Source organism: Motacilla alba, chromosome 2 (genome assembly GCF_015832195.1).
Source record: "Motacilla alba alba isolate MOTALB_02 chromosome 2, Motacilla_alba_V1.0_pri, whole genome shotgun sequence".
In the NCBI taxonomy this organism is placed as follows: Eukaryota; Metazoa; Chordata; class Aves; order Passeriformes; family Motacillidae; genus Motacilla; species Motacilla alba.
Window position 1 is genome coordinate 1,067,883 of NC_052017.1, and position 27,271 is coordinate 1,095,153.

Consider the following 27,271-nt stretch of genomic DNA (forward strand, 5'->3'; position numbering starts at 1 on the left):
GAGTTTAGGAATAAAGACCTTGTGTAGGTCTGGGAATTCTGGTCTCAATTCCCTGGGATTTAAAAGCTTCTCTGAGGAACAATGCCTGTGTTTTATGAGTCCCTCTGTGTCCCTTTTTCCTGATGTTTAATGGGAATAACAATAATACTTTTAAGGCCTCTGGTCCTGCTTGGTACATATTTTTCAGGGCAGGATTACTCCTGCTTGGATAAACACGCAGGGCTCATCATCATGGATTTCTGGGGCACCTCCCACTATCCTTTTTATCTTTCCCAGGTGTCCCTGCAATCCCCAGTTTGCTGAATCCAGGGCAGCCCAGCCGTGTGTGTGGGAATTAACGCGGTGTGAAGGAAAAACACCAATGGAATCAGCTTGGCTTTCCTGGCTATTGGTCATGGTTCCTGAACTTCCTCCAAAAAACAGCTGCAGGGAGCTGGGAGTCTCCCAAGGGATTTATTGTTGCCCATAATGTCATTATTTATTTATTTTGGGTGGGTGCTGGCATGGAATGAGTTCATTTCCATCAGCAGGGTCTCCCTTGGAAGAAGGGAGTTGAGGACTTTGATGGAGCTTGTGCCAGTGAGGATGTGGATCGAAAACCCTGGACAGAAATCCATGGAGAAATCAAAGAATTGCTCTTTGTCCTGCTTTTCCCAGGAATAAGATGTCTCAGGGTGATTTTCGCTGCCTGTTTCCACCTTGGAGATTTCCAGGCAGGACAAATTCAATGTCCAGGCAGGACAAATTCAGAATATTCCAGTTTTGGGGGCAAATCTCTCTTTTCTGTGGAATAACTATTTACCCCTGATTCCCTGTCACTCACTGCTGCGGTGTGGGCAGCATCCAGTGCCCGCTACAGGGAACTGGAATTTTTCCACTGTCTCCAGTGGCTCCTGGATTGGTTTGCCCTTTCCAGTGCCCAAAAAATTATCCAAACAATCTGCCTGAGCGGGTGCCTGTGTGGACATTATCATCCCAATCCAAACAAAGCAATCCCAACTGCCACCGGAGGGATCGTGTGTTCTCATTCCAGAGGAATTTCCACGGGGCAGCCTCAGGCTCCTGGAAGCCCAGGGATGCTGGCTGTTGTGACAGGTGTGACTCCAGCCCTGTGGTCGCTCCGATAAAATGATTATTCCCTGGCAGAACTTGGGAGAGCTAACGAGAGCAATCCCTGCCTGTCCCAGCTTTTTCCTCTTCGGTTTCGCTTGTTAAACACATGGCATTATTTTCCATCTGCTTCCCTCTCCTCCCGAATCCCCTCTGGGGAATTGCTTCTTGAAGTCTGCTCTTTGCAGTTTAATGTTATTTTTTGAGAGGGAACTTTTACAGAGCCTGAAGGTTTGGAGGAAGATGAGTTTATTTCTCTTTTCTAATTTGATTTAGTTGGGGTTTTGTTCATTTGCTTTAGCAAAGAGGTGCCATCCAAAGCCCTCTCTGGCCCTCAGCAGCTGAGATAAGAAATGCCAAATCCCCGGAATAGAATCCCAGAACAATCTGGGTGACAAGGGACCTTAAATCCCATCTCATTCCACCCCCTGCCAAGGGCAGGGACAGCTTCCACTATCCCAGGTTGTTCCAACCCCCATCAAATATCTCTTAATTTGTTGATTTTTATCAAATTTTTCCAGCCATCCAGGACGAGGCTTTTCCTGAGAGATGTATTCCCACTTTGGAATATTTCTATATTTACACTTCCCATTGTTATCATCTGTCAGCACGAGCAGTTTCTGCCCTATGGAGCAGCTGAAGAGGAGGTTTGGAAGCAGTTCCTTCCTATTTGGGAAGGATAAAGGCTGGAAAAAGCCCTTCCCCGGAGCATTGAATCCCAAAAATCTGCAATCCTTCATGAACTCAGTTCTGTGTTCCCTGCCTTGCTCTGAGCTCCACCCTTAGGGACAGTCACCAACTTTTTTCCATAAAAATCTTGTTCTGGAATGGGGGTGTGGGTGGTGCACACCTGAACCTCGTCCTAAAAATGCAGTCAGGATGTGGCCAGGTGGATTTGGGATACGGAATTTGGGAAGCGGGGCTGTGCCAGGTAACCACAGCCCCCCCCGGATAGGTTTTCCTGCTGTAATTCCTGTTTGAACCCACACCCCATTATCCTTCCTTACGTCCTCAAGGATCATCGGAAACATTCCCTGTTCTCCTCCCAACCTCCAGACTCTGAGACAACTGTGGGCAGTTGTTTTATTGTCCCAGCACCTCGTAACTCCTGGGAAGCCAAAATTAAAGCCAGGAGTGAACAGAAATCCCATTCTCCTTTGAAACGTACGTGCCCAAAACGTCCTCTCCTAATGAGCCCCTTCCCTGCACCCACATCCCGCCCCTTTCTCGTTACTCAGGGAAAAGATGCCCAAGTTGAAAGAAAAGGAAAATAAAAAACCCTTCCCCACAAATTGCAGGTTTCCAGTGGTGTTCCAAGGCTCAGGAGACCTCAAGGATTTGAACCAGCTGAGGTTTGAGGGAGGAAATCAGAGCTTGGGGCTCTCATTGGGAGCAGATGCTCAAAACCTCCCACGGATTTCTGCCCCTCCAGCTCAGCACTGGCTTCTCAGCAGGAGATCCTGGGAAGAGGTGGGGATAAATCCCTGAAACTGGCTGTCTCATCCCAAATTTAGCCCTCACATTTCCTGCCCTGGAAGAGGGGCAAAATGTGGGGGTGGTGAGGCACCACCAGAGATTTGTGGCTGCCCCTGGATCCCTGGCAGTGCCCAAGGCCAGGTTGGACAGGGCTTGGAGCAGCCTGGGACAGTGGGAGGTGTCCCTGCCCGTGGCAGGGGTGGCACTGGATGGGCTTTGAGGTCCCAACCCCAACCCATCCTGGGATTCCCTGGCTCTTTGTGCTGCCTCTCCAAGCCTGGGCTGATCCTTCTGGAGACCCTGGAAGAGCCACAGTGAAAACACCACAATTCCGGAATGATAACACCACAATTCCAGAATGGTAACACCACAGTTCTGGAATGATAACACCACAATTCCGGAATGATAACACCACAATTCCGGAATGATAACACCGCAATTCTGGAATGATAACACCGCAATTCCAGAATGATAACACCACAGTTCTGGAATGATAACACCACAATTCCGGAATGATAACACCACAATTCCAGAATGATAACACCACAGTTCTGGAATGATAACACCACAATTCCAGAATGATAACACCACAATTCCGGAATGATAACACCACAATTCCGGAATGATAACACCGCAATTCTGGAATGATAACACCACGATTCCAGAATGATAAAGGCTTCCCAGTGCTGGAATTCAAAATATAAGGAAATCTTAGAATTTCGTATTTGTAAGTCAAAGTTTAGAATTAAACACTGGATTTGATTTAAGACTTTGGAAAAGGCTTTTAAATTTAGGTATTAAAAATAAAAATGTAGATTTATTAAATGATATTATTAAATAAAAATAAATTAAATATTATTTATTATTAAATAAAGACATGTTAAACTAAGTAAAAGAAGGTTTAAAGTTTTAGAGTTTGAGATCTAGAAAAAATGAAAGTAGTTATAGAAGTAAACAAAAAGATTAGAATATAGTATTATAAGTTTGTGTATTCTAATATACTTAACTGAGAAAGTTTATACTGTAATATAATCAAAATATTTAAAGATTAGGTTAAAAATAGAAATATTTTTATTAATAGTGTTTTATTAATCAGTAACTCCTTAAAAAGTCTTATAATTAAATGTCTTGTGATTTAAAAAAGTCCCATTTTTTAAAACTCAGAAGTCCCATCTCCAACTTATTCAAAACAACCCACAAAAAAAATTGTCACATCCCAGGATGGAAAGCCTGTCCTTGCAAGAGTTGCTCATCCTGCCTCCATCCCCTCTCCCATTTTTCTGTACATCCACAGTTTCCTTCAGGAACCACCTCCAGGAGGCTTTTCCAGGAGCAGCCATGACTTACCCCAGCCAAATAATGTGAATCCCCAGAGATATTTCTTCTCTGAGAAAAATGCCATGAAGATGAGGCTGTGGAGATAGAGCCCTTCCACCAGGATCCAGTAGTAATTGGTAGCCAGGAAGTAGAGGAAGAAGGTGACAGCTACTTTACAGCCCACCTGCAGCGGCCACAGAAGGACAGAGAAGGAACACGGGGTGAGATTCTTGTGCCGCACAAACACATCGAGGTGGGGCGGGGAACAAGGTGGGGAAAGGAAATAAACCAGAAAAAAATCTGTTTCGGGGTTTTTTATGAGGGAGAAAAATCTGTGGAAGAGCAGAGTTTGGGGAAAAAACTCCTGAGCCAAAGATGGTTTTTCCTACAGCAGGTGAGTTGGGAAGTAGAGAAAAAGAGTTGGCTTGATCCTGCTCTCTCCCAACCCGGTGATGAGGGGTTCACACACTTCCTAGAGCAGCTGGGGTTCATCTTTCCCTGTGTTTCATTTTTCCCTGTATTTCATCTTTCCCTGTGGTTCATCTTTTCCCTGTGTTCCTTGTCCATGTTGGAGGCCAAAGGGCCTTGGCCAAGTTGTCCTGGTCTGGGTGTCCTGCTGAAGTCACAGCACTTGGAATTACAGCTCCTTCCGCAGCTCATGGAGAGACCATGGTGGGATGGAGTCACCCCATCCCGTCATGGATGTCCACGCCAGGATCCTCCAGGGCTGTTTGTCTGTCCTCAGCAATTGGGAACTCTTGGGAAGGCTCCTGCTGCCTTCAGAGCCAGGACAAACAGGACCTGGAGGATTTTCCCTGGATGTCCCAAGGTGTCCCACCTGAGCTGCAAGGCGGGAGATCTGGGAGAGACTTCCAGGACATTGCAGAGTTAAGGCTGAGCTCTCGCTCCATGCTGAGCTGAAATCCTTTAATTTTTTGGGAGCAAAACCCTGACTGTGGCCCAACATTCCCTTTGGACAGAGCCACCCTTCTTCCCAATTTCTCAGCTCCAGCAGGGGAAAGGCTGCAAAATATTGGTGCCACTTTGGAATTAACCAGTACAAAGCCAGCTCTTGTCAATGGGGATATCCTTGGAGTCTGGGAAGTTGGATTTCCCAGGAATTCTGTGGCTGCCACATCCCTTGGCCCATCTTTGTGCTGTCCCTTCCTTTAAGAGGAATGCAAAGGACTGACAGAAAATGCCAATAATAATAATACCTTGGAAATAAAAAGAGAATTTTTTTTTTATCCTGGCACAGCTCTTTTGCTAATTTTTTTGTCCATCGATATATACATCTATAAATATATTTGCATATTGATAAGATACGCTCACATTACATTCATTTTCTTTCATAGACAGAGGAAGTTAAAATAGATTAATTATAAATCCCTCTAAATTAATATTTTAATATAATTTTGTTAATATTTTAAATATTTTTTTAAAAACCCCCATCTAGGTTTGATGATATTTTCTATATTTATTTTTTATATTTATTGCCTCATGCAGGGGATGTGGTGCACTAATTGCAAAGTTCCCACTTCGTTTGGAAACAAAAGAAATCCATTAATTGTCGCCTTCACTGCTTGCTTGCCTTGCAATTCCAAAGAGTATCGAATGCCATTAAATGCTAATATCCAAAGAATGCCATAGATTATCCTAATTATTCCTTATAATGAGCCCAGCGAGAGGAGAAACACCAAACAATGCAGTGAAACATTTTGTGTTCTTTCCAAAAAAATGAGAGTTTTGGAGCGTGTTGAGTGAGACTCTGTAAATTAAGGACACGGATGTCCGGGATGGGGAAGGAACACAATGACAAAGTTCCAGTTGGGACACTCGGATGCACACTGGGACATTCCCAAACCCTCTGATTTTTCACAGGGTGTTGCTGGTCCCTGGTTGTAGCACAAGCTGGGTAAGACTTGAGAGGCCAAGCAAATCCACAGGCAGGAAGCTGATCCCAGAATCCTTAAGGTTGGAAAAGACCTCCATGACCATCGAGTCTGAGCTGCGCCTGATCCCCAGCAGAGCACCAATGCCACATCCAGGAATTCCTTGGACACCTCCAGGGGTGGGGGCTTCAAACCTCCCTGGACAGTTTCCAAGGCCTGACCACATTTTCCATGGGGAAATTCCTGCTGGTGTCCAACCTGTGCCTCCCCAGCCTGAGGCCGTTCCTTCTCCTCCTGTCCCTGTCCCCCGGAGCACAGCCCGACCCCCCCGGCTGTCCCCTCCTGTCAGGGAGCTGTGGGAAGTGAGAAGGTGCCATAACCCGGGAAAATCCGTGATGGGACCAATGACAAGGAGAGCCGAGAGCTTCAGGATGTGGGAAATGTGAGGATGGGCTTCATCCCCCAAGCACATGGACAATGCAGACATTGCCGCTCTATTCTATGGAGTCACTCATTGTCACTCTATTCTAGAGAGTGACATCCCCACGGAATTTCGGAGACGAGTCCAACCGACCTCACTTCCATTTTTATTTTGGGATGTTGACTCGTCTGCCTCGTTGACTGCATTGACTCAACCCACCATAAATGGAGCCTGAGGATCAGGTTGGACACCAGCAGGAATTTCCCCATGGAAAGCGTGGTCAGGCATTGGAAGGGGATGCCCAGGGAGGTCTGGAGTTGCCATCACTGGAAGTGTCTGAGGAATTCCTGGATGTGGCACTCAGTGCTCTGGGCTGGGGACGAGGCTGGGATTGGGGACCCACCAGCAATTCCAAGGTTGGATGGCCTTGGAATTCTTTTCCGACTCAATGATTCTGTGTGAGGTCCCTCTCATAGACACCACCTCCTCTTTGCAGATGAGCCCCACCCTTTCCTGTGACACCACATCCTCCCCCCATTCTCCCTTCCAAAAGGTCTTTTTTTCCATATGGGAGGCAGAAAAGTCGTGCATTCCCCATCCGTGGAAGTGCTGTGGTCCAAGCTGGATGTGCCTGGTGCTGGGATGGTCAGGAATGCTTCCACAGCCGTAAATTCCAGGGGGTTTCAGGGGAATGTAGATGGGAATCAAACCATCAACCTTGACTGACATGGAAGTAGCTTTTCCTTAGGTCTGAAGTTGGGAATCCCTCTGAACCAATGGACTGAGAGTGGGAAAGGACGGGAAGAGGCTGTGAAAGATGAGCAGGGTGGAAAGCTCCCCAAAAGAGGATAAGGGTTGAACAGAGAGGACAAAGAGATGAATCCTGGAAAACCACTGCTCTGGGAATACTCACAAACTGCGATTTATCCGCTGGAGGTGCTTCCGTGATGGATTTCAAGTCCTCCTCGGAGATCCGCTCCATCTCCTCCAGGGCTGACCCGGAGTACAGGACTGCGTCCTTCACGAAGATGCTGACGGCCCTCAGCATGAAGGACACAAACAGGTGCATGTGGATGTAGTTCCTAGTGCAGTGCAAACGTCTGGAAGAGGAGAAGAAGGATTGGGAAGTTCAGTCCAGCCGTTGGATGGAGCCAGGGCCACTTCTGGTCCTGGAGAGCCCCTGCTCCTCCCACCAGCACCATGTCCCTGTGGGAGCAGAGGTCAGGGCTCCCTGCTCTCCCCTGGGGTTGGGAAATGGATTAATACCTTCTCCAGGGGCTTCAGGGAATCATGGAATGGTTTGGGATGGATGGGACTTCAAGACCATCCAATCCCACCCCCTGCCATGGGCAGGGACACCTCCCAGTATCCCAGGCTGCTCCAAGCCCCATCCAACCTGGCCTTGGACACTTCCAGGGATCCAGGGGCAGCCACAGCTGCTCTGGACACCCTGTGCCAGGGCTTCCCAATCCTCCCAGCCAGGAATTCCTTCCCAAAATCTGCTCTAACTGTGCCCTCTGGCAGTGGGAAGCCATTCCCGCTCTCCTATCCACTCCTGCCCTTGGATTCTCGAGGCTCCAGAACTTGGGGCCACTGGAAACCTCATAAAACTTATTGTAAACCATTGATTTTTTTTATCCAGCTTAATTTAGGAGCAACTCCAGCAGGAACTCAGCTGTGCTGGGCTGTTGTCCCCGTTTTCCTGCTGTAAATGTTATCCTTTGGAGCAGTTTGTGGGCTCCACCCCAGCAATGGCAGCAAATCCCAGTTGTAAAGCGCTTTAAGGTCCTTTTTGGAGGAAAGGCTTTTTTTGGGGATGGTGAGAGGTGAATGGGTCAGAACCAGGAAGAAGAGGTGTATTTTGGAATCAGGAATCAGGATTTTGGGAAGAAGGAACTGACCTCTTGGGGTCCCCTCTGTCCTCTGGAGCTCTGGTGCCATGCCTGGATTTATGAATGGATTTATATTCCTCTTAAATCCCAATAATCTGCGCTAATTAAAGGCTGCGTTTTTATCCCTTTCGCAGGATGTTATGATAACAACGCCAGTTGTTCTCTGAGCTTTTATAATCCAAATTACACCAAGGGGAACTGATGAGGTTTAAACGAGGATTGGCTCCGTTCCCTGCATTTGAAAGGGAGTCAATGAATCTCTGGATTATCGAGGATAAAATCTGGCTTGATCCCTGCTGCTGCTCTGATCCTTGGGATAAAGATGCTCCTGCACAGTTGCCCAGGTGGTCTGGGCTGGAAATGAAGTGGGATAAAGACATGGATAAAGAAAAACCAGGAATTCTCTTGCACATGTGGACATGGAATGTTTTAACAACCTTGCCAGTGTCCAGTGGGAAATGAAGCGGAGGGAGAAGGTTGGGAAAACAGGATTGTGGTGGAGGGATGGGGTCTGCAGTGCCCTTTGGATTGGGTCTGTCACAGATTTGGGATTTGCTGTCCAAGCAAACCCCCCTGACACCTTTTGCTGTCTGCTGAGAGCTCTGAGCACTTTCAGAGCCTAAAGCCACAGATCTCATTCCCAGTGTTCCGTGTCCAGGGCTTGGCTCAAGCTTCCCAAATCCCTCTGCAGACACCACGTGGCTGTTTTGGCCACCACCAGCTCTTGTCCAGGTCCTGCTGGCTTTTTAGGAGAAGACACAAGCAGACATTGAAGGGAAGCAAATCTGGGGCTCAGGGTTTGGGGTCACCCCGCTCTATGGGGTTACCAGATCGAACATTCCCAAAGGACAAATCCCTGGATATGAGTGACACCTTTCATCCCTCCCATCCCATGTTGTCTGTGCCAGCAAGAATCCCAGAATGGTTTGGGCTGGAAGGGACCTTAAATATCATCCCATTCCAACCCCGACACCTTCTACTATCCCAGGCTGCTCCAAGCCCTGTCCAACCTGGCCCTGGACACTTCCAGGGATGGAAGCTGCAACACTGGACTGAGGAATGGATAATGAGGGTTCAAAGTGGTATTTAGGGGTCTAAATCCCTTGGAAGGGATGGTGGGAAGGGAGGGGACACAGTGGAGTCAGGAGGGTCAGTTTTGGATCCCTGGGAAGAGCAGCAGTGTGGGGAGATTGGAGGAATCAGCCTGGGAGTCTTCCATCCCTTTCAACTGGGTTATCCTTCACGAACATTCGGACTTAGAGTGGGATTTCCCTCAGGGAATCTTATTTCTCTGCACATCAGCCATCTAAAGCTAAGCCAGTCCCCTGCAGGGACAACAGGGACGGAAAATCCTGGACAATATTCCAAGGGATTCCTGGAGATGCCCCTCTTCCCATTTGCTACAAAGAGGGCCTGGAAAACTCCACCTCAGGGAAGTGGAACGAGTTCCAACATCCCACCCACCATCCCCCAGGAAGTTTGCCCTGGGATACCCTAACACAGCCCAAATCACAGATGCCACCACCACTGGTGGCTTCCTGAACTGTGCCACCCCAGTTTTATCCTTCCGGAAAAACCCGCGGCTTTTCCGGCGTCGCTTAGGTAAAAACAGAGCCGCCTACCTGAAGTATCCCAGGATAAGGACAGCAACTGTGAGGGATCCCAGGGAGATGGAGTATCCAACAGTATAAATCAAATAGAGGCGATCAAAGACCTCCTGCAGCAGAAATGATGGAGAAAACAGCGTCACATGGGGAACGCGGCCCTCCTGCACCACACAGCCCTGGCAGCACACAGAGCCCAGATCCTTTGGGAATCCCGTCTTTTGGGCAGCTTGGGAAGCTGGGTTTGTGTTCCCTGAGGTGGGGAGGTGGGATTTTCCCAAGGGATTCATGATGGAGTGGGGTTAATCCCGTACCTGGGGTTTTCGCGACATTTTCATCCCAAAGGAACCCAAAGCGCTTTACAAACTCCTGGCCCAATTCAGGGATCACTTGGGAATTTTCACCTGGACAAAATGCCTGCTGAGCTGGGAATTTGGCAAGGGATTAATGATGGAGTGGGGTTAATCCCATGCCTGGGAATTTTGCAGTGTTTTCATCCCAAAGGAACCCAAAGCGCTTTACAAACTCCTGGCCCACTCCAGGGATCACTTGGGAACTTTCACCTGGACAAAAATGCCTGCTGAGCTGGGAATTTTGCTGGAATTGCACAATTTAGCTGTTGCTGGATGTCTGATGTCCAGCCTGGGGGAGAGTAACCCGCACCAGAAAACACAGGAAGGAAATACTTTGGCTATGGGATGTGAGGAAAAAAATCACCTGCGTTTGTTTTTCCCTTTTTTAAATACCAAGCAACCTCTGCCCGTGGTTATCCAATCCAGACACAACTTGAGCTTGCCAAAATCCCATTGGAAAAGGCTCTGTCACAGAAGAGTTTTTAATAATTAATAGTTTAGGCCCTTTTAGGTTGTTATTTTCTAAAGCTGGCCTTGAAACCCCGAGGTTTCCATTAAATATCGGGATATTTTCCTTGATCTTGCAGCTGAACTCAGGGGGATTCCTGGAAAGGGTTAAAATGCCCCCCCCCCCCCAATCCCAGCCTGCCCTGCCTTTCCCAGACTGATTTTAGCAAAAAATCCCAAAAAAACCCCACCAATTGAGCATCTTTCTCCTCACTCCCTCCTTTCCCTCACCCTGCCCACGGGGCTGCAATAACGTCAGGAATGCTGGGCTCTGAATGACAGCTCTGATTGGGATTTGAGGCTTGGAACGCTGTCCTGGAATGCCAAACCTCAGCCCTATTACATCAGAATCCGCAGATTTGGGAATGTTTCTCTGCGGTTTGCGCTGGAGGAGCGAAGCCCTTGCCAATATTAATTTACTGAGTGTGTCTGTGCGTATTTATGGGATATTTTTATAGATTTTTATAGATCTGTCTGTGCAGGCAGCAGGCCCTGAAAAGCCAAGAAGAAGAGATTTCAAAGCTTTCAGGGAAAAATATCCTGGTGTGATTTTCCTGCTGCCAAGCTGGAATCCTCTTGGAGCTGGAAAACATTTGCCTCCATAGTAAAAAATGAAATATAAATAATAGTAACAATTAATAGTAATAATAATCTCACTCCAAGGTTGGAATTTTCAGTAAAACAAAAGTTGTGAGGCCTTAACAAAACATCCCTGAGCCCCATTCAGAAATTTCACTGGGAAGATCCACGTTCCTATGGGCGGGAATGTCCTTGGGAAGAGCCTCTGGATTGGCAGGAGGTTTTGGAAAGCTGAGTGCTCTGACTGACCACAGGGCCTCTCTTTGAAAGGAGGCTGAGCACCAAGAGCCAAGACACAGAAAGCCTCTCCTGGAGCCTTCCTTGGAGGAGGAGGTGTCCCAAATCCTACCTGGAGTCACTCTGGAAAGCCCCTGGGAAATGTGATTTCTTGGAGGGGAGACTCAGATCCTTGGGGAAACCCTTTGGAGCAGAAAATTGAGGTTCTCCACTTCCACTTCTCCCTCACTTGGAACTCGGGGAGGGTAGTTCCCAGGAGCTTTTTCTCCCTGGATTTACCCATGAGGGGACAAAATCTCCAAAGGCGTTCCATGTCTCCCGAGGGCGGTCCCGGCTCCATGAAAACCACAACGAACAACCAGGAAAGATCCTCCAGACAGGAAAATACTGAATGATCTGCCAGCTGCAACGACAATCTCCATGGTCTAAGGAGCATTCTTAGGGAGCTGAGATGGATGGGAAGTTAAATAATTCCCAGAAAACCGCAAAGGCCATGATGGCCAAGCCATGGACACAACCTGGAGATCCATCCAGGAAGTTCCCACCTGAAGTCTCCTGGAAGTCCACCCTGAGGAGACACTGACCATCCCTGGTCATCCCTTGCTGGAGGAGGCCAAACCTGGCCTTGCCACGAGATCCTGGTCTATAAAGTGTGATAACTAAACCGATCTGATTCAATTTAATTATCATTTAATCAGAATATTCAGGGCTTTGAGCAACCTGGGCTGGTGGAGGTGTCCCTGCCCATGACACAGAGCTGGAACTGGCTGGACTTCAAGGTCTCTTCCAACCCCAATCAATTCAGGACTCCAGGATTCCATGAATTAGATTCCTGCAGGAACCCTCCACTCTTTCAACTCTTGCAGCTTGTGCAAAATAAAAAGGAAAACCAGACGGAGCAGGAATTTTCTGGTGGCAAATCCTGTCCTGAGTTTCATGGAGCTGTGCCCTGTATCCAAATTTTTCCTTTCATCCTTTTTATTCCCCCTTAGCAAGGCACCAGTAGCACTCGGGCTGTGGAGCTGGGAGGGATCCAGTGTTTTTTGAGGAATGGGGTGGCTGTGAAGGGTGGGATCAGCAGCACAGGGAAGCATAAATAAGGATTTTCCAGAAGGAATTTCTGCAAAGTTTCTCCGAGCTGCTGATTCAGATGTTGTTAAGGACACGTTTGGATCAGGAGTTTGCTGCTTTGAGTGATAAACAAAGCCAGAAAATCTCTGTCCTTGCTTTTCTTGTATTTTTTTACAGGAAAATGGGACAAAATAAAAAGCTAAATGGGATATTCACAACATGGGATATTCACAACATGGGATATTCACAAAAGGCACAGAACAGGCAGTGATTTCCAAAGCCTCAGGGAAAACTTTGAGTGTTGATGACCCTGTTCCTGCAGGACTCTTCCCCTCATCCACAGAGATTCCAGGCTCTTAAATCCTCCCAGTCTGGGATCAGCTCTCACAAAAGACCCCCAATTTAGCCTCAGACACTCCAATTTACCCTCAGACACCCCAATTTAGACACACATGTCCATAAAAATCATCTTTAAGTTCCTTTCCAACCCAAACCATTCCAGGATTCTCGGATTCTATTTCCAGGAACACACCAGACCAAATCCATAGGCATGGAATGAGGATGGCACCTTGGGGTTAATTGAAATTGTGAACAAAACATCTCCCAGATAATTATTTTTATTCCTCCCCAGACTTTAAAACCTCTGCCCGTGTCCTGCTGCAAGCGCCTGACACTTTGCTGACATTCCTTTGTGGAAATTCGGGATAAAACAATCCAAACCCATTCCTGTGCCGTCACTTTGAGGATACACAAAGTTGTTTGCTTTTCCCAGGACCCCAGAGAGCTCCAGGACTGCTGCTTGGAACAATGGGGTTTAGATAAAGCAGCCCTGCAACACGCTGGGCCCTTCCCATTGTGTTTGGAAGGGGACGGAGTCTCCAGGCCCCTCCGAATTCCCGGGAAGCCGTAAAACCCTCACGCTACAAACAAGCAGGAGCAGATGAAGACAGGATTGGGGCTGGATCTGAGGATGGCCCATCCTGCTGCTGGTGGTTCCCAAGCTGAGCCAACCTCCCAAGTTGCTGGCTCCGACTCCCCTTCCCCAGGATTTTGGGAGGTGGGGATCCCATTCACCCTTCAGCTCACCCTTGGAAAGAGGATGGGTTTGACCCGCTTTAAAACCAGCTGTGTTTGCCATCCCTGTTCTTTTGGGGGAGATGGGAGTGGGGGAAATTCCTGGGTTTTGACCCAAACATCCCATTGCTGCCGCCGCTGTTGGAAAAAGTGACCTGAAAAATGATCCTGCTGTGTAGAAGATAAGGGATTCACAGTCTGTAGTTGTATGGAATTTGGGGAGAGATGAGCTAAAAAGCTGCCTGATGTTCATCACTCGTCATTTGTGCTTCATTTTATCCAGAGATTGAGGAGCTCCAGGAATACAGGTCACCCTCCCTCCTGGTTTTAAGGGAATTCAGGGAACAAAGGAGAAGGGTGAGGCCAAAGGTCCTTTTAACTCTGCTCCTTGTCTCCTTCATGGCCAGGGAGGGATTCTTAGGGAAGAATGTGGGAACAGAACAAATCCACAATAAATATGAGCTGCTGAGGCAAATCCAGAGGAGGTCACAGAGCTGCTGCAGGGCTGGAGCCAGGCTGGGAGAGCTGGGAATGTTCACCTGGAGAGGAGAAGCTCCAGGGAGAGCTCAGAGCCCCTGCCAGGGCCTGGAGGGGCTCCAGGAGTGCTGGAGAGGGACTGGGGACAAGGCCTGGAGGGACAGGACACAGGGAATGGCTTTAGCTGAAGGAGGGTGCATTTAGATTGTTTATTAAGAGGAAATTCTTTGCTGGGAGGGTGGGCAGGCCCTGGCACAGGGTGCCCAGAGCAGCTGTGGCTGCCCCTGGATCCCTGGAAGTGTCCAAGGCCAGGTTGGATGGGGCTTGGAGCAGCCTGGGATAATGGAAAGTGTCCCTGCCATGAGGGACAAGACCATCCAGTGCCACCCCTGCCGTGGCAGGGACACCTCCCACTATCCCAGGCTGCTCCAAGCCCAAGTGTCCAACCTGGCCTTGGACGCTTCCAGCTGATTGTTCACTCCCTCTTTAATGTTATCCGGAAGGAATTTGATGAAACACTTCCCTGGATTGCTCCATCCTACCTGACTAGAGGAGGACTCGGCCTCCAGGGCTGTCAGCTCCCATCCTGCAGTGGTAATTTTCCCTGAGGAAGCAGCCCAGGAGCAGTTGCTCCCCGGGCAGTTACGAGCTGTTAATTCTGCAGGCTCTGATGGCTTTAACACACTTTGCTCTTTGCAGAGAGCGGTTTCCGAGCTGCTCTGTGTGAAATAATCCCCATTCATTCGGGGCAGGACACCAGCTTGCTCTGGGGCCCTCTGTTTGCTGCTTTGGCCAATCTTAAAATTATCCCAGCGTGGCTAAAATGGGAAAACTCCCCACCTAAACAAACATCCCTGGCTGGAGATGTGCACACACACGTGGTGTTTATTTAGGTGTGGATATCTCCCGCTATCTATAGGTTCAGGCCTATTTCCAGAGATAGCCAGCAAATCCATATATTTATAGCCACAGACAGTTGTTGTGTTTTTTTTTTTTTTTTCCTCTCTAAAAGCCCAGTTTCTTAAAATTCCCTCTGGTTGCATCTGCTCGGAGTCAGCCACGATCTCCTGGCAAAACCTTGGGTAAATGCAGCTGTTGGTGGTGACGCAAAGATGCCTCTCCCCAGGGAGGGAAATAATAATAGAAAACCATCTCTCGCTCAAGACAACGGCTCAGTGTGGCCAGATTCCCCTGTTCTGACATCTCTGGACATATTTACTCCATGAAAAAGAGATATCAAAGGAAGGTTTATTAATCCCAGGGCTGCAGTGCCACATTTGAGTGTGACAAGGGGCCTTGTGTGCTCTCCGTGAGTAAAGGCATCAGCACACTGAGGGAAAAAGTGCATTTTTTCCCCTCCTCTTTTATTTCCAGAATGGTTTTCATACCCCAAGGCCCAAGAGACCTGCAGAGAATGCACAGATAGGGCTTCATTTGTCACCAGAATTCAGCCACCTCTGTGATAAAATCAGGGAATTCCATGACAAGGCACAGAATCCCTGAGGGCAGGGCTGAGGAAGAGAACTATTGCAAATACAAGGCTAATAGTAATAATATTAATATTAAAATTAATAAACAGATGTTGTTGAAAATCTACTCCATGAAAAAAAAAGAAATCAAAGGAAGGTTTATTAAAGCCAGGACTGCAGTGCCACATTTATGTGTGACAAGAGGCCTTGTGTGCTCTCCGCGAGTAAAGGCATCAGCACACTGAGGGAAAAAGTGCATTTTTTCCCTCCTCTTTTATTTCCAGAGTGGTTTTCGTACCCCAAAGCCCAAGAAACCGGAGTGGATGCACTTTATTTTCCACAATAATTCAGACTCTGTGATAAAATCAGGGAATTCCATGACAAGGCACAGAATCGCTGAGGTGAGGAAGAAACTTCTTGCAAATATAAAGTTAATAATCATAATAAGAATAAAAATTGATAAATAGATGCCATTAAAAAGCATTTGTTGATCAAGATATGATTTAAAAGCTGGCAGAAACATCATTTTTTTTCTGTGTTCTTTGCCCTGGGTAAGCATCACTTAAGTGAGACCAACCCGGTTATTTAATCTGAACAGTGATGATGGTTTAATTTGTCTAAATATTAAATATTATTCCATTCTGTCTAAATCTTAAATATGATTCCATTCACCTTTGTAGCTATGACAGAAAATTCCTGGCAAAAGATGCCTCAGCTTTGGCTACAGGATAACGAGGATTGAGATTTTGGGATGGGTTATTAAAACAACTCCTTAAGGGAGAGCTCATGAGGAGCAGTAATTTTCCAAGAGGTTGAGAATAAAAACGAGGTGACACCTCCTGTAAATGTCTCTGCTGGGAAGCACAGCCCTGTGCTGTGACCCCCCCTGTTGTCAGAACCCTGGGTGCTGAGAATTTCAGAGTGTCTGTGCTGCCAGGCACTGACACCCAGGAGAACACTGCACTGACCTGAGGCCGTGGAGAAGCTTCCAAAATGGAATGAGAGAACTGGGATTGTGGGGGTGGAGTTTGGATAGAAGTGTGTGACATCACAGGGTGGGAAACTCAGAGTTTAAGGGTTCAGAATACAGTAATAGAGATAAAGCAAGATGGAGGTTTTGGGGTGGAGGCTGCTCTTTCTTTTCCTTCTTGTTCTTGTTCTTGTTCTTGTTCTTGTTCTTGTTCTTGTTCTTGTCCTTGTTCTTGTTCTTGTTCTTCTTCTTCATCTTCTTCATCTCCTTCTCCTTCTTCTTCTTCTTCATCTCCTTCTCCTTCTTCTTCTTCATCTCCTTCTTCTTCTTCTTCATCTCCTTCTCCTTCTCCTTCTCCTTCTCCTTCTCCTTCTCCTTCTCCTTCTCCTTCTCCTTCTCCTTCTCCTTCTCCTTCTCCTTCTCCTTCTCCTTCTCCTTCTCCTTCTCCTTCTCCTTCTCCTTCTCCTTCTCCTTCTCCTTCTCCTTCTTCTCCTTCTTCTCCTTCTCCTTCTCCTTCTCCTTCTCCTTCTCCTTCTCCTTCTCCTTCTCCTTCTCCTTCTCCTTCTCCTTCTCCTTCTTTCCCGTCTCCTCCATGGGTTTGGGTGGTTTTGTGTAATTGGATAAAAAGTCCCCATTGTGGGCACGGGTGTTTGGTTATTGGGTTAAAAGTGAGAATAATTTCAGTGTCATTTCTGAATTGGGCAGTTGATCCTTCAAAGGCCTTGCAGAGAGAGATGGGGCTCCATTTTGAGTTTGTCAGAGTGCAGTGCTGCAGGACTCAGGGTTTGTGAGAGTGTGACATGGATAAGAACTGACAAACATCTGAGTCCCAACAAGAAATTCCATTTCACACATTTAACCCTGACCCTGGCAAAAAGAAGCAAAGACTCCACACCCTGTGACCACTCAGGGGACACAAAGTCAGGCACATCAAACCCACCCCAGGAGATTTTGCTTTCAGCCTTTTAAATCACCCTGGAGGTGGAAAGTCTCTATTTCTTCCTTGTGGTGAAAAAAAAAAATTAAAAAAAAATGGGCAACTCTGTTGTTCCTTGTGCCCTTCCTTTAGCAAGTCACCCTGACAAGTCCTGCCAGTGGGAGGTTAAAAAAGAAAGTTGTCCTTTCCCTGGGGGAAATCTTGGAAATCATGTGGACAATTCCCACCCCAGGGTGTGGCTGAGGGTAGCGGGATGGGGGAGATTATTTCCGAGAGGTCAGAAGTTTGTGCATTGATCAAGATGCTCCATGACCCCCACACCTGCTCCAGGACCTTCCCGGAAAACTCTGGGGCTAAAGGAGTTCTTTCCATTGTGAACTGGGAAAATCCCACCAAACTGGTTCTGGAAGGGAATGTCATCCAGGCCTTTGCTGGAGTTGCTGGAGTAGCACAGAACTTTCTGCTCCTTGTCCACAAGAGAGAAAACACTCAGCAGCTCAAAGAACACATTTCTTCCTTTCCCTCATTTCCTTATTTTCCTAAACCACTGCATTCATGAGTTGCTTCACTCTTAAGGAGAAAAAAGCAACAACAACAAAAAAAGCAACAAAACCCCCCCAAAACAAACAAACAAACAAAAAACCAAACCAAAACCAACAAGAAAAAACAAATTAAAAAAAACCAAACAAAAAACCCCCAAACAAAACCAACCCCAACTCCAAAAAGCCCTACTCTGTGGTTAAATTTAAAATTAAGAACATTGTCCCACAGGGCCCCTGGATCATCCTCAAGGAAGCTGTGGTTAGATCCTTATCTCCAGCTGTCTGGGATAATCCTCCCTGCAGCTGAACAGTCCCTGATGCCATGTCCCGTGGCCAAGGGGACTCTTCCAAGAACCACTGGAGAAGCAGAGGGTTTGGGCAAATTCTTTGGGAATTACAGGTGCGTGTGGGTGGGAACGTCATTCTCTGTGGGACAAGGAGGTCACATCCTCCCAAGTGACACCAGGGACAGCTTTGCTGTCACCTTAGCACGGAGTTCCTTCCAGACTTCCAGCATTACGGAGCCCCAGGCTGGCTCACGGGGAGGAAGGAAATTTCTGGCAGCTGCTATTTTATCATTATCTGAGTTTTTGTAAAATTATGGCTCACAGATTTATTATTTTTTTTTTTCCCCAGGAGCACACCAAACCCTCTCCATATTTGAAACCCTCTTCCAACTTTGAACTGGTGTCACTTTTTCCAAATTGTGACCACACCAGAATTAGCGCAAGATGATGGAATACCAGTTAGGCTTGGGTGAGAAGGGATCATAAGGATCATCCCATTCCCAACCCTGCCATGGGCAGGGACACCTCCCACTGTCCCAGGCTGCTCCAACCTGGCCTGGGACACTTCCAGGGATCCAGGGGCAGCCACAGCTGCTCTGGGCACCCTGTGCCAGGGCCTGCCCACCTCATCAGCCAGGAATTCCTTCCCAATATCCCATCTAAATCTACCTCTTTCAGCTCAAAGCCATTCCCTGTGTCCTGTCCCTCCATCCCTTGTCCCCAGTCCCTCTCCAGCTCTCCTGGAGCCTCTTCAGGCCGGGGCAGGGGCTCTGAACTCTCCCTGGAGCCTTCTCCTCTCCAGGCTGGACACTCCCAGCTCTCCCAACCAGTTGCTCCGGGTTTGATTCCACATGTGTCTGGACATCCCCTCCCAGAGACAGCCACATAAACATTGGAATTTTTGATAACAACCTGGCAGCAAAATGATTTCCTGCTGTGGCAGAGGGAGTCTCAGTGCCATGGAACAACCTCCAACCACTTCTGAGCGTCCCCGAGACCGCTCCAATTTTCCCCAAGATCTCTTCAGGAATGGGATCATGGCAGCTGCAGGAAACTTTCCTGCCTTTGAGGACAATTTTCCAATCAAATCATTGCCCATCAAAGCACGATGTGGCTTTGGCAAGCTCAGGAAGCGTTTCCAAGGGGAGGAAGATGAGCTGGGGCTCATCCGGAGTTTTAAATGAGACAGAGGTCCACGGGTTAGCCTGGGGCCAGAAATTCCTGCTGCGTGCAGGAATGGGAATGCCTACCCTTTCCCTCGTCTCGTTGGTGAGGAACTTGGCGCACTCGCTGTAGTTGGCCCAGGTGCGGTTGTTGCCCGGGACCAGCTCCCAGCTCCCGTTCAGGTCACACCGGCGATAAGCGTGGCCTGCCCAGAGAGAGGAGACAGGGAATGAGCGGGAAAACGGCAGGAAATTCACCCCAAATTCATCCCAAATTCATCCCAAATTCACCCCTGCCCAGAGAGAGAGGAGACACGGAAACAGAGGGAAAACAACAGGAAATTCACCCCAAATTCATCCCTGCCCAGAGAGAGAGGAGACAGGGAATGAGCGGAAAAACGGCAGGAAATTCATCCGAAATTCATCCCAAATTCATCCCTGCCCAGAGAGAGAGGAGACACGGAATGAGTGGGAAAATGGAAGGAAATTCATCCCAAATTCATCCCTGCTGAGAGGGATGAGACACGGAATGAGCAGGAAAATGGAAGGAAATTCATCCCAAACTAATCCCTGGCAGGAGAGTGGAGACATGGAATAAGCGGGAAAACGGCAGGAAATTCTTTCCGAATTCATCTCTGCCCAAAGAGAGAGGAGACACGGAATGAGCGGGAAAACAGCAGGAAATTCATCCCCAGGTGGAGCCTGTTACCAATACATATCTATATGTTAAAATAATATTATAATATCTGTGTTATAGATACATATTATAATATTGGCTTTTTGCAAATATTGAAATGGATTTTATATGTGTGGTGTTAAAGTAGTTTTGTTATAAAGATATAGTTTTTAATTCTGCTGTTAATTAAGCTCAGTGAAATAGCTGATGTGTTTTACAGATACATATTATAATAAAAAAATACTGGCTTTTTGCAAATATTAAAAGATATTTTATAAGTGTGGCGTTAAAGTATCTTTGTTATAAAGATATAGTTTTTATTTCTGCTGTTAATTAAGCTCAGTGAAATGGCTGATGTCAGTGTGCTTGTGTTAAAATGCCTGCAGAAATGTTAAAATGTTTTAAATGCTGAAATAAGGATGCCTGTGTTAAAATGCCTGCCGGGATGGGATAACACCCAGCGAGCACAGGATGAGCACACCCGCACAGATCTGCCAGCCACCAGCACTCGCCCTCTGAAGGCAGAATGGGCCAAGGCCCAAAAACTGGGGGTGATAAAAAGGAACTAAAGCCACGACCAAGGAATGTGCATGCTCTGAAAAGGTGGATCCCAGGAGGAGCCAGGCTGAACAGCTCTTGGAACATGCAGACCAGCTTGGGGAAAAGTTTACTATGCATAAGGGTCTGTGAATATGCAACAGGCTGATGGAATTAAAAGGTGTTTAAGGGGTGTCCCTGAAGATAACAGGGTGCTCTTGGCTGAGTGGCCGGAACAGCCTTTGCTCTGTGGTCCTTGTCTCCCACTGTCCTTTATTAAACTTTTCCACATTTTCACAGGAGTGTTTTTCACTCTCGGCATTCCTGGGAGCATTTCCCAGCCCTGACCCTGCAGGGACACTCCCAAACCTGCCTTGGGCCTCTTTCCCTCTTCCCAGTTGTGTCCAAGGATCTTGGAACATGCAGACCAGCTTGGGGAAAAGTTTACTATGCCTAAGGGTCTGTGAATATGCAACAGGCTGATGGAATTAAAAGGTGTTTAAGGGGTGTCCCTGAAGATAACAGGGCGCTCTTGGCTGAGTGGCCATATGGTCCTTGCTTTGGTCCTTTGCTCTGTGGTCCTTGTCTCCCATTGTCCTTTGTTAAACACTTTGAATTTTCACAGGAGGGCGAATGTGTTTTTCACAAGCCCACCCATGCCGGGGCCTCCTGCCTGCTTGGAAGCTTGGCTGCAAAAGCCAACTTCCATCCTCCGTGTCAATTTATCAATTTTGTCAATTTTTTAGCTGAGAAACACCACAGAGCCTTTAAGTTGCCCTTGGTGAAATTCAGATGTTGGGTCTGCAAATCGAGAAGACTTGGAAAACCACAAAGCCCAGAATTATCCTCAGAATTCCTTGTATCTCTCCCTATGGGAAAAAAAAAGGTGATTTGTACTATTTTGCTCTTTGTTTGCAAGTTCAGGTCATGTCAAGGGTATTTTGTTACCCCTGCCCTCCTCGTGGGGATGCAGAAGGAAGGGAATGCCAGGTTTCATCCTTGGGTTCAGCTGGCAGAGGAGAATATCCATGTTCAGATGTCTGTGTGGGAATTGTGGCATCAGGCGTGTGTTAAAATGCCCTCACAGAAAGCAGGGATTATTCCCACAGATCCAGGGACAACACAGGGAGAGTAGGGAGCCTAAGGAAAGATGGAAGGGATTTTGACAAGGCTGTGGAGGGACAGGACACAGGGAATGGCTCCCACTGCCAGAGGGCAGGCATGGATGGAAGATTGGGAAGGAATTCCTGGCTGTGAGGGTGGGGAGGGGCTGGGATGGAATTCCCAGAGCAGCTGTGGCTGCCCCTGGATCCCTGGCAGTGCCCAAGGCCAGGTTGGACTCTGGGGCTTGGAGCAGCCTGGGACAGTGGGAGGTGTCCCTGCCATGGCAGGGAGGGAGTGGGATGATCTTTATGGTCCTTTCCATCCCAAGTCATTCCTGCATTCCATCACCTAGGGGTCTCCATCAGGCTCCCACACTCCCTGACTTATCCAGTGAAGTAAGAAATCCACATAATGTTGGAATATTGAGAAAAAAAGGGAAGGATTGCACTGAGGCAGGTCTAGGTCGGACATTGGGAATGCTCCTCCTGGAAAGGGCTGTCCAACCCTGGCATATCTGCCCAGGGCAGGGGTGGAGTCCCCATCCCTGGAGGGATTTAGCGTCCATGTGGATGTGGCTCTTGGGGACACGGTCGGGGTGGCCTTGGCAGTGCGGGGGGATCAATGGACTGATCTTGGGGGGCTTTTGCACCCTAAATAATTCCATGATTGTCTGGCTCCTTGCTCCTCCTGGCCTCTGAGGTGAAGAGTGAGAGGTCACCAGCCAGGAGTCAATTCCAGCTCTCATTCTGTTATGGGATAGCCAGGACAGATTGTGGGAAACCAGGATACCTGGGAATATCTTTCCTTGCTTTCTGAAAGCCCCAGCAGTGCTCTGCTCTGAGCAGAGAGTCTGAATTCCCTCTTTTTCCCTTCCTTGGGTGCTTGGAACATTCACTGAGGGGCCAAGTGGGCTGCGATCACTTCTAAAAACACCCTCAGACTTCCCCAGCGAGCCAGGAAACGTGGAGCCTGAGGGAAAGGGAGACAAGGAGGAATTCCCACATTCTGCTCCCAGACACCCACCAGGGCTCTGGACACAGGATTAACAAAGGCCAAGGCAGAGAATAAAAGTTGGAAGAATATTTTGGGGTTCTATTGATGCACAGAGTTTGTGGGGACAAACAAATCCAGGTCTGGAAACCACCAGGATTTACGACTGGGAGCTGTGAGCAGGTAATTGGTGCTGAGAGCGTTTCAGTCTGTGAGGGAAATTTGTCATTATTTCAGTTCAAACTGAGCTTTTTTTTCCATTATCAATCAACAGCAACCTCTTCTTTCCTTCCTTCCTTTTCCCTGGCTTTACTCCTGCTTGGAAGGGAGGCACCATGTGAGAAAAAAGGGATGATGAAGGGAATTTTGAATTTCTTGTCTGCCAGGGTTGTCCTCTGTGCATCCCCCAAGCTCTGCTGTTACTGACAGGGAAGAATTCCCACATTCTGCTCCCAGACACCCACCAGGGCTCTGGACACAGGATTGACAAAGCCCGAGGTGGAGAATAAAAGTTGGAAGAATATTACGGGGTTCTTTTGCTACACAGAATTCATGAGGTCCAACAAATCCAGGTTTGGAAATCTCCAAGATTTACAACTGGGAGCTGTGAGCAGGAAATTGGTGCTAAGAATGTCACAGTCTGTGAGGGGCAGATGGCAAATCAGTCATTATTTACGTTCAAACTGTGATTTTCTTCCAATAATTCATGTTTATCAATGTTTACCAATAAACAATGACACAATGGCAGCTTCCTTCCCTTCCTTTTCTTTCCTTCCTTCCTTCCTTCCTTCCTTCCTTCCTTCCTTCCTTCCTTCCTTCCTTCCTTCCTTCCTTCCTTCCTTCCTTCCTTCCTTCCTTCCTTCCTTCCTTCCTTCCTTCCTTCCTTCCTTCCTTCCTTCCTTCCTTCCTTCCTTCCTTCCTTCCTTCCTTCCTTCCTTCCTTCCTTCCTTCCTTCCTTCCTTCCTTCCTTCCTTCCTTCCTTCCTTCCTTCCTTCCTTCCTTCCTTCCTTCCTTCCTTCCTTCCTTCCTTCCTTCCTTCCTTCCTTCCTTCCTTCCTTCCTTCCTTCCTTCCTTCCTTCCTTCCTTCCTTCCTTCCTTCCTTCCTTCCTTCCTGCCTTCCTTCCTTCCTGCCTTCCTTCCTGCCTTCCTTCCTGCCTTCCTTCCTGCCTTCCTGCCTTCCTTCCTTCCTGCCTGCCTTCCTTCCTTCCTTCCTGCCTTCCTTCCTTCCTTCCTTCCTGCCTGCCTGCCTTCCTGCCTGCCTTCCTGCCTTCCTGCCTTCCTCCCTTCCCCTCTCCCCCTGGCTTCACTCCTGCTCAGAAGGGAGGCACCACGTGAGAAGAAAGGGACGATGAGGGGAATTTGGAATTTCCTGGCTGTCAGGAAGGGCCTGTGCAGGCGCTGGGTTCCGCACTCACCCTTGTGGTTGAAGTCGTAGATGTACTCCGGGCAGGGCATGGCCACCACCTTGCCGGGCACGCCCTCGGGCCAGCACACGATGCCGTCCCACTCCGGAAGGCAGAAGCCATCTGTGGGAGAGAACGGGGACAAAGAGGAGTCACTGCACCTGCGGAGGTGACACCGGTGCCCCCCTGCTTGGGGGGCTCTCCGTGAAGAACCAGCGCTGGCATTCCATGGATCATTCCAGGGAATTCCCTAGGACAGGGAAACTCGTCCTAGGAATATTGCCAATTCCTTCTTAGAGTGTGGCTCTAGAAGGTGCAAATCATCTCAAGTTTTTATTCCACAAGGACAAACTGTGTCCAGCTCTGGGATCCCCAGGATCAGAATGATGTGGAACTGCAGGAGAGATCCAGAGGAGGCAACTCCAAAGAAGTTTCTCCCAGGGCTGGAGCCCCTCTGCTCTGGAGCCAGGCTGGGAGAGCCAGGAATGTTCACCTGGAGAAGGGAAAGCTCCAGGGAGAGCTCAGAGCCCCTGGCAGGGCCTGAAGGGGCTCCAGGAGAGCTGGAGAGGGACTGGGGACAAGGCCTGGAGGGACAGGACACAGGGAATGGCTTTGAGCTGAAAGAAGTAGACTTAGATGGGATACGGGGAAGGAATTCCTGGCTGGGAGGGTGGGGAGGGGCTGGGATGGAATTCCCAGAGCAGCTGTGTCTGCCCCTGGATCCCTGGAAGTGTCCAAGGCCAGGTTGGACAAGCCTGGGACAGTGGGAGGTGTCCCTGCCATGGCAGGGTTGGAATAGGATGATCTTCCCAGGTCCAGGACCTGCTCTTGCCCTTGCTGAAACTTCCAGAAGTTTCCTCCCTACCCATCTCCCCAACCTGTCCAGATCTCTTTGAAGGGCTCCACAGTCCCCCGAGGCATTGCTCGCTCCCAGCTCCGTGTCCTGAGGGAACTCCCCTGCTTTGGGAAGGTAACTGCACCCACCCATGGAGCTGCAGCTGCAGTGCAATATTGAGCGTGAAACGCTCAAAGTGGCAGATCTGCCCCAAATCTGCTCCCAGAGCTGCGTCTGCCCTCAGGCACGAGGTTATCGAGTGCGGGACGCAGGAGTTACCTGGGAATCAAATGGAACAGGAACCACCTGCTCTGATCCGCCAAAACCTCCTTGTGGTACCCGCAAAAAAATTCCAGACTTGTGGAAATCCAAACGGGGCCAAGATCTCGGCACGATCCATAGAAATCAAAGCTTCCCACCACCCAGGAATTCACCCTTGCTCACCAGCGTGATTCCCCAAGATTAAAGGAAAACCAGGATTGCTTCAAAGCCCTTTGGCTGGTCCAGGCTCAGAGCCGACACGGATTAACTCAGTTTGGTGGTTTTTAGGACATGAAAAACACTGAAACCCTCCTCGTTTAGCAGCTGATTTCTTATCTCTAATTTAGTGTGGATGAAAAGGACCAGACAAATCGCAGGGCTTTCTTCTAAAGCACCAACTGGGAGTGAGGGTCAGGAGCAAAAATTCCTGAACATCCACGTGATAAACAAAGAGGGAAATAATTTATTGCATTTTCTCTGCTTCTTAGGAGAAGAAAAATACATTTCCTATTCATGAAAACTGGGAAAAATCCTTCCCTCTGGCTCATTATTTGCAGGATAATTTACAAAGAGCTTATTTATTTCTCAGTTCTCTGGAAGGTACAAGAGACAAAGGGAAAAACCAAAAAACAACACAGGGCCCCACAAAATTTGGCTCAGGACAAAATGTTGATGTCCTTGACGTCTTTTCTGCAGACAAGAAAGTAAATAAAGATTTAATGGAGCCCTCAAAGTGCTCTTGCCTAAAATAAAATCAGTTCTTATGACAAAATAAATCAATTTGAGTAAACATTAAAAGAAACACAGTGGAGAAACAACTCTGAGGGAAAAATAGTCCTCCAAAAGTGCTCTGAAATGAGAGGGGAAATCTCCCACTTTTCCCAAATCTTCACAAATTTCAAAGGGCAATTTCACTTTTAAGAGGTTTCATTTCGCATCCCACCGAAATATGTGGCCAGAAAAGTAGAAGGCGCTGAATTTTGTGGTGAGTGCATCCTCCTTGTGCTGAAAACATGGAAAACTGATACCAAACCACACAATCATTGATTTTTGGGTGCTTTGAGCCCCCAAAATCCTCCCCGAAAGCTGAAGGGAACGGTGGTGGGACTCCTCTGGACTGCTGCTTTATGGGGGGACGATTTGGGGAGCCACGAGCTGCCCTAGAAACAGTTAAAAAGATGACTGTTGCATTTAAAATTTTGACCTCCGCGTGGAAAGGATTCCTTAAATTATTTAATCCTGAGTCATCAAAGGATTATCCTGAGTCATCCTGAGTATTGAATCCTGATAAGAATCCAGTGGGACTCAAAATTCGGGAAGGGTCTGGGCTTCCCAACAGAAGGATCCGTTGCTGTAACCAAGAGTTGAACCTCCCCAGAGAAATCTCTTCCCCCTCCTCTCCATCATCTCTGGCCTCTCTCTCCTCATTCCTTGCTTGGAAAAGCCATTCCAGGAAAATGTGGAGGAGGGATAAAACATCTCAGTGATGGTTTCCTTCCTGGAATTCCCCGGTGATGAATGATGAGTTAAGGGAAGGGTGGGTGGATATTTGGGAGCTGCCACCTGCACATCCCCCTAAAATTCAGGATAACGCAGCTGTTCCCTGAAAATCCCGGGAGCCACGGGGGAAGGAGAGAGGATTTGGGTTGGGAACAGGGATTGCAGGTAGGGAAACCTGGTGAGGAACATCCACAGGTCAAGCCAGGTGCCTCTGGAGCTCCTGGAATGATTTGAGGAGCTCCTACATTGACTGAAAGTCTTGGGAAACCTTTTTCAAATGGAAATATGGACCGATATCAGGAGCGGCTGCGCTTTGGGATTGCTGGATCCACATTCCTGGGGTTCAACAAAGCCAAAAGCTGTTTGTCCCCTCTGTGTCCTGCAGAGGAGCCTCGCCATCCTCCTCTCCTATCCCAAATCCCTCCAATCCTCCCGTCTAAGGAGACCTCCTGGGAGCACAAGGAGGGATGGGTTTAAACCACAGGAGGGTTCATTCCCATCAATTACAAGGAAGAAATTTTTATCATGACAATTATAAAAAAATTTAATAATTTTAAGAATGAATTTAAAAATAATTTTAATTTTTT

The 27,271-nt window shown here is 48.0% G+C and overlaps 1 protein-coding gene across 1 annotated transcript in view; it reads right to left on the bottom strand.

Moving 5' to 3' along the window:
• PTH1R (parathyroid hormone 1 receptor) overlaps positions 1–27,271 on the bottom strand; it is a 73,837-nt gene that overhangs the window by 13,678 nt on the left and 32,888 nt on the right. The window contains exons 3-7 of the mRNA XM_038128243.1: positions 24,101–24,211; positions 19,466–19,584; positions 9,731–9,825; positions 7,130–7,316; positions 3,934–4,087 (exon numbers count right to left, since the gene is read on the bottom strand). Coding sequence (XP_037984171.1) covers positions 3,934–4,087; positions 7,130–7,316; positions 9,731–9,825; positions 19,466–19,584; positions 24,101–24,211 — 666 coding nt within the window. The remainder of the gene's footprint in view (positions 1–3,933; positions 4,088–7,129; positions 7,317–9,730; positions 9,826–19,465; positions 19,585–24,100; positions 24,212–27,271) is intronic.